The 10,915-nt window shown below is 53.1% G+C and overlaps 1 protein-coding gene and 2 long non-coding RNA genes across 4 annotated transcripts; all 3 read right to left on the reverse strand.

The window, feature by feature from the left end:
* Positions 1-690: 690 nt before the first annotated feature.
* On the reverse strand, positions 691-3,296 carry LOC142922684 (uncharacterized). Its single transcript, XR_012940234.1, has 2 exons — positions 3,225-3,296; positions 691-2,791 (listed from the first exon to the last, which is right to left on the reverse strand). It is a non-coding gene; the product is annotated as an uncharacterized LOC142922684 (long non-coding RNA).
* A 714-nt stretch (positions 3,297-4,010) lies between these two features.
* Positions 4,011-7,242, reverse strand: LOC142922683 (U3 small nucleolar ribonucleoprotein IMP4-like). 2 transcript variants are annotated; one of them, XM_076063512.1, is made up of 3 exons: positions 6,978-7,242; positions 6,143-6,252; positions 4,011-4,886 (listed from the first exon to the last, which is right to left on the reverse strand). In XM_076063512.1, exons 2-3 carry the CDS (start codon positions 6,191-6,193, stop codon positions 4,713-4,715), a joined length of 225 nt encoding a protein of 74 aa, XP_075919627.1. In that variant the 5' UTR covers positions 6,194-6,252; positions 6,978-7,242; the 3' UTR covers positions 4,011-4,712. The 2 variants fall into 2 exon arrangements, with proteins under 2 accessions (XP_075919627.1, XP_075919626.1); XM_076063511.1 differs by having other exon boundaries at positions 6,143-7,242.
* A 245-nt stretch (positions 7,243-7,487) lies between these two features.
* On the reverse strand, positions 7,488-10,550 carry LOC142922685 (uncharacterized). The gene is made up of 3 exons (XR_012940235.1): positions 10,420-10,550; positions 9,111-9,297; positions 7,488-7,648 (listed from the first exon to the last, which is right to left on the reverse strand). It is a non-coding gene; the product is annotated as an uncharacterized LOC142922685 (long non-coding RNA).
* Between the last annotated feature and the right edge of the window lie 365 nt (positions 10,551-10,915).

A 10,915-nucleotide genomic window follows, 5' to 3' on the forward strand; every position in this document is an offset into this window, starting at 1 on the left:
CATTTACTCCCACCACCACCACCACCACCCTACATACAACAGTCGGAAGTAAATGCCTACACACCCTACATACAATCGTCAGTAGTAGTGGGGAGAAGAGGGCATCAGTGGGGGCGAGTCATGAAGCGTTGAGAAGCCCTCAGATACTCCATAAAACCCCGAGTTTCATGGAGTATAATTTTCAGCATTACAGTTCCATTTTTTTTACGTTAACAAATGTCTCGCCATATATTACACCGTATAGGTAACTAGATTGGGCGAGGGATGGTCTTTTTTGTTGAACAATCAATAAAGCTACGGTGTTGTACTGTGCCCGTATCCGTGTACGGTACTGTGCACTAAAGGAAGAAAAATGGAGCGGCTGAACCTCACTGCCTCCTTACCGGAGGCTGTAAACATCAAGTGACCTGAAAACTGCGATGGGACGTGAAAGACAACATGGAGAGACAAGAGGGCGCCACGTGTGTTCTTCCATGGCAGCAGCAGCATCATCGCAGGCAATGAGGTTCAAATGGGCACAGGAACTTTGAGGTGGACCCACGAGTGTTTGAGCCACAGCGGCGTGCAATCGGCGACCTCTATACGCTTGGCGCAATCCGCATCGTCATTTCACGGAGCCCTTGTCCACTCGACGAGTGCGACGACGCCGTCCCACCGTCATTCGGCGCCTCGTGGTGACATCACAACAGCAAAGCGACAGGTGTTGTTTATTCATTTCTTGAGGCAATTCGAGGGCCCGGTTACATCGCGTTGTGATACACGCACACACCGTCAACATATACTACACCGGTTATAAAAAAAAAGCAGGGGATAGAAAGGTGGGGGAGCGGACCCGACCACAGGTATTGTTTAAAAGACGTCAAGCGGACCGGGGGTTTTAAATGCAAGTCCATGCGGACACCAACATCCGAACGATTGTACCAATAAATCCTGAACCTTCTGGAAGATTTCAGCTCCCGCTGGTTTGGATCAGGGTGATGTTGGGGCAAATTCCATTAATTGGGAAAGGTGGCAATCTTGCGGGAATGTCCTCGCCAGAGAAGAAACTTGTCGCTTCCATGTTTTATTTTCATCCGACGTCCCATTAGTGAGATCCAGAGCGTGACGGACTCATATGGAGTCGGCCTCCTGTAATTTTTCTGGTCTCATTCTCACCACAGGTGAAGGCAGAGCCACACATCAACGTGCCAATGGGGCCACGGTTGAAGTGGTGGGGCCACGGTTGAAGTGGCGGTGGCCACGGATCATGTGGCCTCTATGTATTTTCCATGTTGAAGGCCGATTGCCCCAAACATTGCCCGTCATATGCAGTGTCACTGAATAACGTGTGAAACATACTGTAGCATATACAAAATTGTATTTTCTTCATACATTAAATACAAAAAACACAATAAACATGAAATGCGTATAGGACATTTATAACTCTCTCAATGACCAAACTTGTATTTTATGAACACACTTATACGAGCAAAATATGACAAAAGTGTTCCAGATTTCAGTTTCAATTGAGACTGAAATCCGGAATCATTACCCCCTACTGACAGACTAATAATACCCGCTCGCAGGCCAAGTGCTGATTCACCTTGGGGCCTCGCCTGGTATAGAGGTCGTGGGTTAAATCCCGACGCCTGTATATCTGGAGTTTGCATGTTCTCCCCGTGACCGCGTGGATTTTTCTCTGGGTCCTTCGGTTTTTCCCTCCACATTTAGAAACATGCGTTTAAAAGTATTTGGCTGCTATATATTTCTGCGTGACAAGCCACTTTATAGCGCTTTCATTTGTGGCCCGGTCGTTCCTGAAAGAGAGCTATACAGCTGAGTGGGCCTTACCTGGTAAAATAAAAAGAGATTAGTTTTGTTAGTTTATTTTGTGCCACAGGGGGACAGCTACAGGGGGGGGGGGGGTGCCCATTAAAATGGTCGAGATGAGATGCAACTTAAGGCGCTTGTGACTTCCCAAAAATATTATTTATGGCAGGTTTTCACATCTAAACATCCCGGGTGGCATTGAAGCCAAGAGCTCCCACCCTAGGTGAGTAGCTACGAGAGCGGTGCTGTGCACGGCGACACGCCACTTTCTCCATCTGCCTGACTTGGTATTTTCTTTTTTGTTACTTAAATAAATGTTAATGTTTCGTTTTGTGTACGCGTGTATGTACACCGTTTGGGGAGCGGTGGTGCAGCAGTTAGCGCACTACGAACTCAGCCATCTGAGTACGTGGTGTGGGGTGTGTATAACATCGCAAAACTGGGGAGGACAAAGGCAGCCAGACGTGGGGCTGGCCACACAACCACTTCTGTGCCATGCCGGCCATCATAGGTGCTACCCGTTAACAGCACTTGCCCCAGCAATCTGTTAACGGCGATACGGAGTACCTTTGTCTTTTTGTGCAATTGTGTGCTTCTGTGTGCGACGCATGCGACGATGTGCATGTTTGTGTTTGATAAATGTACATCCGCAATGTGTGTGTGACGCGTATGATGCACGTGTGTGACGACGGTTGGAACAGCGATTCACGCACTGCCCTATCCACGCGGCGACCTCTCCTCAACGTCTCGAGCCTCGGCGGAGAGCGCCGCGAGGTTCGACTCCAACTCCGGCTTTCCAGGGACAAACCCCCCCCCCCAATGCCCCTCCCCCCAGGCCCATGGGGGGGGGGGGAAGTCGCTCCCCTCCCTCACTCCACGCTCAGGAACTTCCTCTTCTTCGCCGTGTTCATGTACGGTCGCCAAGGCCACTCCACCTCGGCGGTGGCCGCGTTGTCCAGCGTGCCCAGTTTAATCTCATAGACTGCGCGACACACAAAAGCAAAGATCCCCCCCATGCAGCCTTTAACAGACGGCGTGGGAAAAGCGCTGTTCGTGTGTTAGCATGTAGGAAAGCCAGCACGGCACACCAAGGGGTGGGTGTGGGTGGCCAGCATTACGTCCGATCATCTTTGAATTTACACATCGCATCCGGGGTGGGGGAATGCGAGTCGGGTCACGGTACAGCGAATGCGACCAGAGCAGCGACCCCACCGACTCAAGTTCCGATCCGCTCTACAAGTCACCCGCGGGCCACCTAGCCCGAGGCTAGACTCTTACATTCAGCCCATCATCCTCTCAGGGGTCGATAAAATTTACAACTACTTCGTAGGGAAGTCCACAAGGAATGTGGAATTTCCACCGCCTCTGCAGGGGTGTAAAGTGGAGACGAGTAACAATGTGTCAGGCAGACTTACGCTCCATCTCGAATCACGGTCCCACCTCCTTCAACTCGATGTCCTTGCCGTCGCGCTTGTAGACGTTGTGCCTGTTGGGAGGGGGGAAGGGGGGCACAGAAGTCACGGGAGGGGTCGCGGCAAGTCACACGGACGGCGCTGGACTCTCATTACGTGTCCTCGCAGACGTTTGCCAGTTAGAGGCCAGCGGCCACTCTGTTTAAAACTGCGGATGCATTAGCAAATGAACAACATTACGCGCCTTCAGCTTCAGAGATGGCGTTAAATAAAAACTCTGTGCTGTTGCTCGAAAACTAAAGTAAAACGAAACTATTTTTATTTTACCACTGAGCTATGTAGCTCTTTTTCACATAAAAATGTATAGCAGCAAAATACTCGAAATTCAAGTTTCTAAATGTGTAGGGAAAAACCCGGAGGACCCGGAGAAAAATCAAAGTGACCAGGAGGAGAACATGCAAACTCCGAATATACAGGCGGACACACAGCACCTGGCCCAAAAGTCTGCTCACTCTTTCCCATTCCGAGACATCTGCAAGTTGCTGGGTGGTAGGTGTCACGTTCACCGCTGAATCTCGGTACGCGCGAGCGGCTCGGCGTTAATTTTATTTATAGAGGCGTAGCGCTGCTGTTTTTAAAAGGCGTTGCCCTCACCGCAGAGAACCGTAGTGACACGACCGGCACTCTATGGAACATAACTGTGCCACACGCCCTCCCGCATAGTCTTATGGGAGCAAAAGGTATGTCTTCAGGTCAGAAGACGTACTTGAGTTTTTCTTACGGTTCCGTTTCGACGACGTATATGTACATCATGGAAATGAGAAAGGGTTATAGCCTATACGAGGGATCTTTGTGCTTTGGGGATGGGGGAGGAAGATGTGGGTGAGACTGGCACGGTGCCCGCACGCACCCTCTTTCCGAGTCGCGACGTGAAGTTGTGCATCACGAGGTGTTGGAATGCCTCGGACATCATGTCCACGTCCGGATGTCGTGCCGCATCACCACGCTCGAGAGTGTCAAGTACACCGTGGCATCGTACCACGTGTCACATGAACAGCATGCCGGAAAGTTAGACACACCACAGGTGTCACACAGACTGTACTGGAGAGTTAAACAGACTGCCCTTCCATCTGCGGCATCATACCACATCACACCACATACACAGTTAAAACACCACAATTCCATGTCTGCAGCGTCATACTACACACCGCACATCGTACGCACAGCTAAATACACCTCCATCCCCGTCTGTTGCACCGCATCACACACGTCACACCATGCATCACACCGGGGAGCGGGAGCGGAGTGGCTATCTCATTACACTACAAATCCGGTGACCTGACTTCGATTTCCGGTGTGTCCAAGCATCGACAGTGGGGAGACAAAAGGGGCCAGATGCGGTAATGACCACACCACCCACCCCGCCGTGTGCCCTGCCGGCCTTCGTAGGTCGCTCGACAAACAGCATTTGCCCTGACAGCCTGTTAAAGGCTACACGGGGGAGCTTTGTCGACTGCGGTGCGTGCGCGTGCCTGGCATACCGCGGTGCTCATGCAGGACGATGAAGTCGTTGACGGCGTTGGCGCAGCACGCCCACACCAGCGCCTGCAGCTTGTGGCCTCCGTGGTTCATCGGCTGAGCGTTCGGCAGGATCAGCTTCATCTCCTGCGGTGGTGGTGGGAGGGTGGTGGTGGTGTGGTAACATGACAGCAAGCGGTCACACGCCGAATCCGCTCTTCCCACCGGCGTCCGTCCCGGCCACGCTGCTTTCGCCCCCCCCACTTCCCCGCCCCCCCACTGTATCCGACTCGGGTTGTGTTGTTTGTTTTTTCCATTGCGGAAGCCGAGCCGAGCCGTGCCGGTATACGAGGTCGCCAAACCCCGTGTTGGCACAACTGGGATGCACCATTGGAAAAACTTTACTATTTTTATTTTACCAGGTAAGGCCCACTGAGCTATGCAGCTCTTTTCCAGAAGCGACCTGGCCACAAATCATAGCTCAACTAAGTGGCTTATCGCCATGTGGAAATTTATAGCAGCCAAATACTCTTAAACGGACGTTGATTCTAAATGCGGAGGGAAAAACCGGAGGACCTGGAGAGAAATCCACGCGACTCCTCGGAAAGAGGCACGCAACTCCAAATATACAGCAGGCATCAGGGTCAGGATTGAACCTGCGACCTCCTGGATACCAGGTGAGGGAGTTAACATCTCGCCACAGTGGCGCCCCCAATGGTACATCTTTCCGTGACCACCGACCGTGCGTAGTGCTACAGTAGATACATTTTCGATGAATGGAAGGGATCGGTCATCGCGAAAAGGCGGACTGAATCGCGAGGAATGAAGTTGACAAAAGCTGCATGCACCAAACCAAAGTGTCCAACGCTCCACCACTTACGACCCCCCCCCCCCCACACAGCCTCCACCTTTCATCAACAACCAGATTTCTTCTGGTTAACTCAACGGATGCGAGTTGTCTCACACTGCACAAGCCCGATGATTGGTCGACACGACTCGTGTGAGGTGCAAGGAACTGATTCTAAAGCCGATAGAGAACACGTGTGTGTGTGCGGTAATTTAGCAGTTAGCATGCTGCCCCACAAACCTAGTGACCCGAGGTTTATTTCCGTTCATGGCCAACACCAGTGGCGATTATCTGAACTGGTCCTGGGCCTCCCCTAGATCAACTCAGCCTCAAACGAGTACCTAGTGCGGTGTTTAAACATCATTACCAGAGAGATAAAGGTGGCCAGTTGTGGTGCTAGCCACCTACACCCTCGCAAACAGCACCTGTCCCAAAAACCTGTTAAGGCTATATGGGGGACCTCTGTCTTTGCGCGCTTGTACACATGCAATACACGAGGACCCACATTCCTCGTGTGACCCCAAACCCTGTAGCCCCTGTGACCCCGTGCCCGCACCTTGATGAACTGCTTGAGGAGGGAGCTGGGGTCGCGTGAGGTCGTCGCCATGATGTGTGGGTCCTTCACGCCGGCTCAGCGGTACTCGTCATCCATGTGGCTGCTCACTCCTACTGACACGGGGGGGGGGTGGATAGAAAGAGGTGGTAGATGGGGCAGGGGGGACGGAGAGGGTAGGTTATCATTTGCCATACTTCACCGTGCAGGTGAGTGAAGGTGTGTGTGTGGGTGGATGGATGGAAGGAGCGACCAGGAATGGTTGAGAATATCACTCTGCAGTGATCGCGTTGATTTTGTGTAGCGAGCTGAGCAATAATGAGACCTGGATGAGTCCCAATTGCAAGAGTGGGTGGGTGATATGGCAGGTGAGTGGGTAAATTGAGTAAAATGATGAGTGAGTGAATGAGTGCGTCAGTGCATGTTAAACCTCTTTGTTACAGCACGTAGCCAACCGTGGTAATCGGAAGTGTGACAAACTAACCACAAAAAGTAGTTCTCAAGAAATGAGTTTGTCAATCTAGACGATGATTTAAAAGTGCAAAGCTCCAGTGGCTTCCTAATATTGTAAGGAAGACCGCTCCAAAAGGAAGACTGCTCCAGAAGCACACGTTATGTGGTGACCACGGCCTTCATTCGACATTCCACAAAAATTTACGCCAGCCATCACACACACACACGGCCGACTCTTTTTCCACGTTCACGCCACGGGATTTTTCAAAGTCCACTTGGGAAGCAATCGCCGTGCAGTATTTACGGTCAACGCAACTGCGGCATTAAACCCATTAAACCGGTGGGGGGAGGGGGGTTGAGGGCCCGCCGTTCTCGAACCGCGAACCTCCGCGGCAAAACACGGTGCCACCGCTTGGCAGGAAGGACCGACGGCGAGCCGGGGATGCGCGCCGACTCGGCGTGTCTAGCGGGCGGAGACGCGCGACGCTTATCCCTCTGCCTCGGGAGTCTCTCGGGAAGGAAGAGAGAGAGAGATGCGAGGAGACGTGATGGTGAGGGATGTGAGATCACCCTCCCCTCCCTGGTCGAACTCCACGGCCTTCTGGAGTTCAAGCGCCTCCCACCGCAGGTCCGTAGGCAGCACCAGGTTTTCTTCGGTGACGACGTCAGGGGGACAGGGGGCAGTGGGTGGGGGGCGGGCAGGGGAGAATTAACAAGGAAGAAAAATCATGCGCACGCATGGATTCATTCGGAAACGCTTTCCAACGCGCGGTTGTCTTCTCGCCTGTATTGTCAGACCGTCTTGTCCCATCTTAGTCCGTCTTGCGTGTCTCATTGTCTCTAGATCCGTCTCTAGTCTGTCTTGCGTGTCTCAACGTCTCTAGTCTGTCTCGCTGTCTCTCGTCTGTCTTGTCGTCGCGAGCCCATCTCTAGATCCGTCTCGCCGCCCGTTACCATCGAGCGCCCTCTTGAGCTGCGCCTTCTCCTCTACGAGGACCTTCTTGGCCTCCTGCGCCTTGCGGTAGAGGTACTCGCCGTGCAGTTGCGCCTCCTCAGCTGCACCACCAAACAAAGACAAAGATCCCCCATGTAGCCTTCGACAGGACTGTCGGGTGCAAGTGCTGTTAACGAGCAGCACCTTTGATACACGAAGGGGGGTAGGTGGCCAGCACCACATCCGGCCGCCTTAATTTCCCCAGTGGCGATGTTTACACAACGCACCAGGTACTCATTTGAGGCTGAGTTGACCAAGGGGAGGCCCAGGAACGGAATCGTCAACAGTGTTGGCCGTGAGCGGGAATTGAACTCGGGTCGCTGGGTTAGTAGTGCAGCGTAGTGCTAATCGCGAGACGACCATAAACAACAACCGCCATTCGCCACGAAGTGGTGGAGATGTCACCACGGCGCTTGTGCCAGGCTACGTGCAGGTTAAGGCCACATGAAGCGTCGAACGCCCGCTGGCAGCAGGAGGTCACAGACAGACAGACCCAGGTTGCCATTGGTTGCTTGACTGAGATGACTGGCCGATGCACCACCTGTGCCCCCTACTGTGCTACACTACCGCTCCAACCTACACAAACTCTCTTGGGCTATACTCTTTGGTTCTTTCGGTAAAGTCACATAGGCATAAAATATAAAATAAATTAAATCACGACGTTTCGGGCACAACACAAGCGTCCATCATCAGGTGGGACAAACCACAGCAAGAAACAATTGCCGACGTGGGCAAAAGAGCTGCTGTAAACAAGAGACTATATAGGTAAGAGAAGGGGGGAGGATCAGGGAGGAGAGATAGAGAGGGGGGTATGAGGGGAGTGCTGAAGAGAGCGGGGCTGGGAGTGGGAAGCTTAAGAAATTAGAGATGCAGAAAGTTAAGGCAACACCATAAAGCAGTTAAGGTTTTACCTGGTTAATAACATTCTTCCAATGATTACTCAATTTGTATCCATCTTCTCGGTTGAAGTTATGTCTGTGTTTATATATCTGGATGGCTTGATGAACAAACCTTTGATAGTAGCCCGAAGGTTTGCAGAGCGGCACCACGATACTCCTAGCGACGTCGTTGATTAATGTCTGTAATTAATATCGATGGTGAATCTCTGTAATTAATATCGATGATTCGATTTCACGAGAACAGATTCCACAAGAATCGATTCCACAACTATTTTAGTAAAGCGAAGTACGCGATTCGATTCAAACGTGTTCGTTCCGGTCTCATCAGAATCGGTATTGATTCTGTGCTGGAGGAATCCAATGAGCTATAAAGCTCTTTGATCAAAGATGTGCCAGTAGGGGGCACGGGGTCATAACGTCACAACAAACAATACAAAAACGATAGGAGTGCAAAGGGAATGGTAGCAAACCACTAAAAATAGATGAAATAAACCATATAAGTTCATACTCTTTGGTTCTTTCGGTAAGAAGTCTCGCTCTCCGTTCCACCCACTACAACTGGCGTCAGAAGTAGCCAAATAGTAAGATGAATCGCTATAATGGAGACGCGAAGAAAAACTCGTACCAGGGCTCCAGTGGAAGAGGAGGACGACTCAACACCACTGGGGTTGGCAGCCCCGGAAGGGGGAGGAGAAGCGACGACGGCCGAGCTGCTCACTGCCCGGCCGCCCGGCGGCTCACCACCGTCGGAGAGGGCGCTTCAGGTGGCTCACTCCCGCCTCGCCCAACTCCTGCACGCGGCGGCATCCATCCTCGACGAAATACATCGCGGGTTATAACCACAACAAATATAATCACAATCACTGCGACCATAATCGCCGTAACCACAAATATAATCATAACCACCAGCTACATAACCACAAGTATAAACACTACTGCCACAAATATAACCATAACCACCACAACCATAACAACCAACATAACCACCACAACAACCACAATGATGCTGATACACTCTCACACCATGTGGGTCCCCTTGTCTCCTTGTGTCTCCCTGTGGGTGAGTGGATGGGTTGGCGAGAGAGTCGGTGGGTTGGCAAGAGAGTCGGTGGGTTGGTGAGAGAGTGGGTGGGTGGCAGAGTGAGTGACCGGTGGCAGAGTGAGTGACCGGTGGCAGTGGGTGACCGGTGACTAAGTGGGTGGATGGCAGTGGGTGACCGGTGACCAAGTGGGTGGGTGGCAGTGGGTGACCGGTGACGAAGTGGGTGAGAGAGTGGGTGGCTGAGTGGGTGGCCGCGTGGGTGGCTGAGTGAATTGGTGAGTGGATGAGTGCCAGAGTGGGTGGGTGAATGGCTGAGTGGGTGGGTGAGAATCAGTATGTTTTTGCTGGAGGAATCCGATGAGCTATGAAGCTCTTTTTCATAGATGCCCAGAGAGTGGCTGAGTGGGTGGCTGAGTGAGTGTCGGTGGGTGTGAGTGGGAATGAAATCTAACCTGCACCTCTGCATTGCAAATCCAGCGAGCTAACGCCCTGCGTGTGGTGGGGTAAAGTGTGGGCATGGCCACTTTGCTCCAACACGTCCGGACCAGCGTGGAAGAGTAGACCAAATACCTCTATATAGCGGCCTCTAGTGGATGCCTTTTCCAGCAGCAGGCGATTCGCATCCACAACAAACCCGTCCCTCCAGGGATAAAAACACACGGCAGTCTGGGAGTGCCTCTCATCAGCTATGGCTCAACACGAGGGCCACTCTGGAGCCGGTTTCCACCGTCAGCGCCTCATCAGCAGCAGCAGGGCCGGGCTCTGCTTGAAGCAGCGCCGTGAACTCAGCAGGCGTCTAGGACGTGACGGCTGTGGCCCAGGCGCCTCCTCCTCTGTCTCCCCCCACCACCGCCGCCACTGCTGATGTGTGCACACCGCGCGAGGTTCTCACCTTCAGGCTGAGTCGACGTAGAGGAGGCCCAGCGAGCCGCCGCTTCAGAAGCTTTCGCGAGCCACTGACGGTGGCCGTGAGCGGGAAACCAAATCAGCCGCTCGCCACCCACAATCCACAGCGCGCGCCGCCTCCACTCGCCCCCTGCCTGACTGTAAGTAGCAGCGGGGGGAGGGGGGTGGGCAATGGGGGCGGAGGGGGGGGGGTTTGAGGGGGAGCATGGGCGGGGGTTGCCAGGGGGGGCAAGGGGGGTCGCGAGGGGGGGGATGCTTGGGGGGGGGGGGTTGTGAAGGGGGAGGGGCAGGGGGGGAAAGAGGGAGCATGGGGGAGGAGCTTAGGTGAGGGGGAGGAGCTAATGGCTATTACACCACGCCGCGTCTCGCGCCACGTGCTTCCCTTGGCAGTTTGGCCGTTAGGCGTGGAACCGAGCTGTGGGTGAGTGGTGGCGGTGGTGGTGTGAGTCTTTCTATGTGAGTCTGTGTGTGAGTCTCTCTAA

The sequence above is a fragment of the Petromyzon marinus genome, unplaced genomic scaffold (assembly GCF_048934315.1).
Source record: "Petromyzon marinus isolate PM22_M1 ecotype Great Lakes invasive population unplaced genomic scaffold, UKy_Petmar_22M1.pri1.0 PM_Scaffold_14, whole genome shotgun sequence".
NCBI classification, from domain to species: domain Eukaryota; kingdom Metazoa; phylum Chordata; class Hyperoartia; order Petromyzontiformes; family Petromyzontidae; genus Petromyzon; species Petromyzon marinus.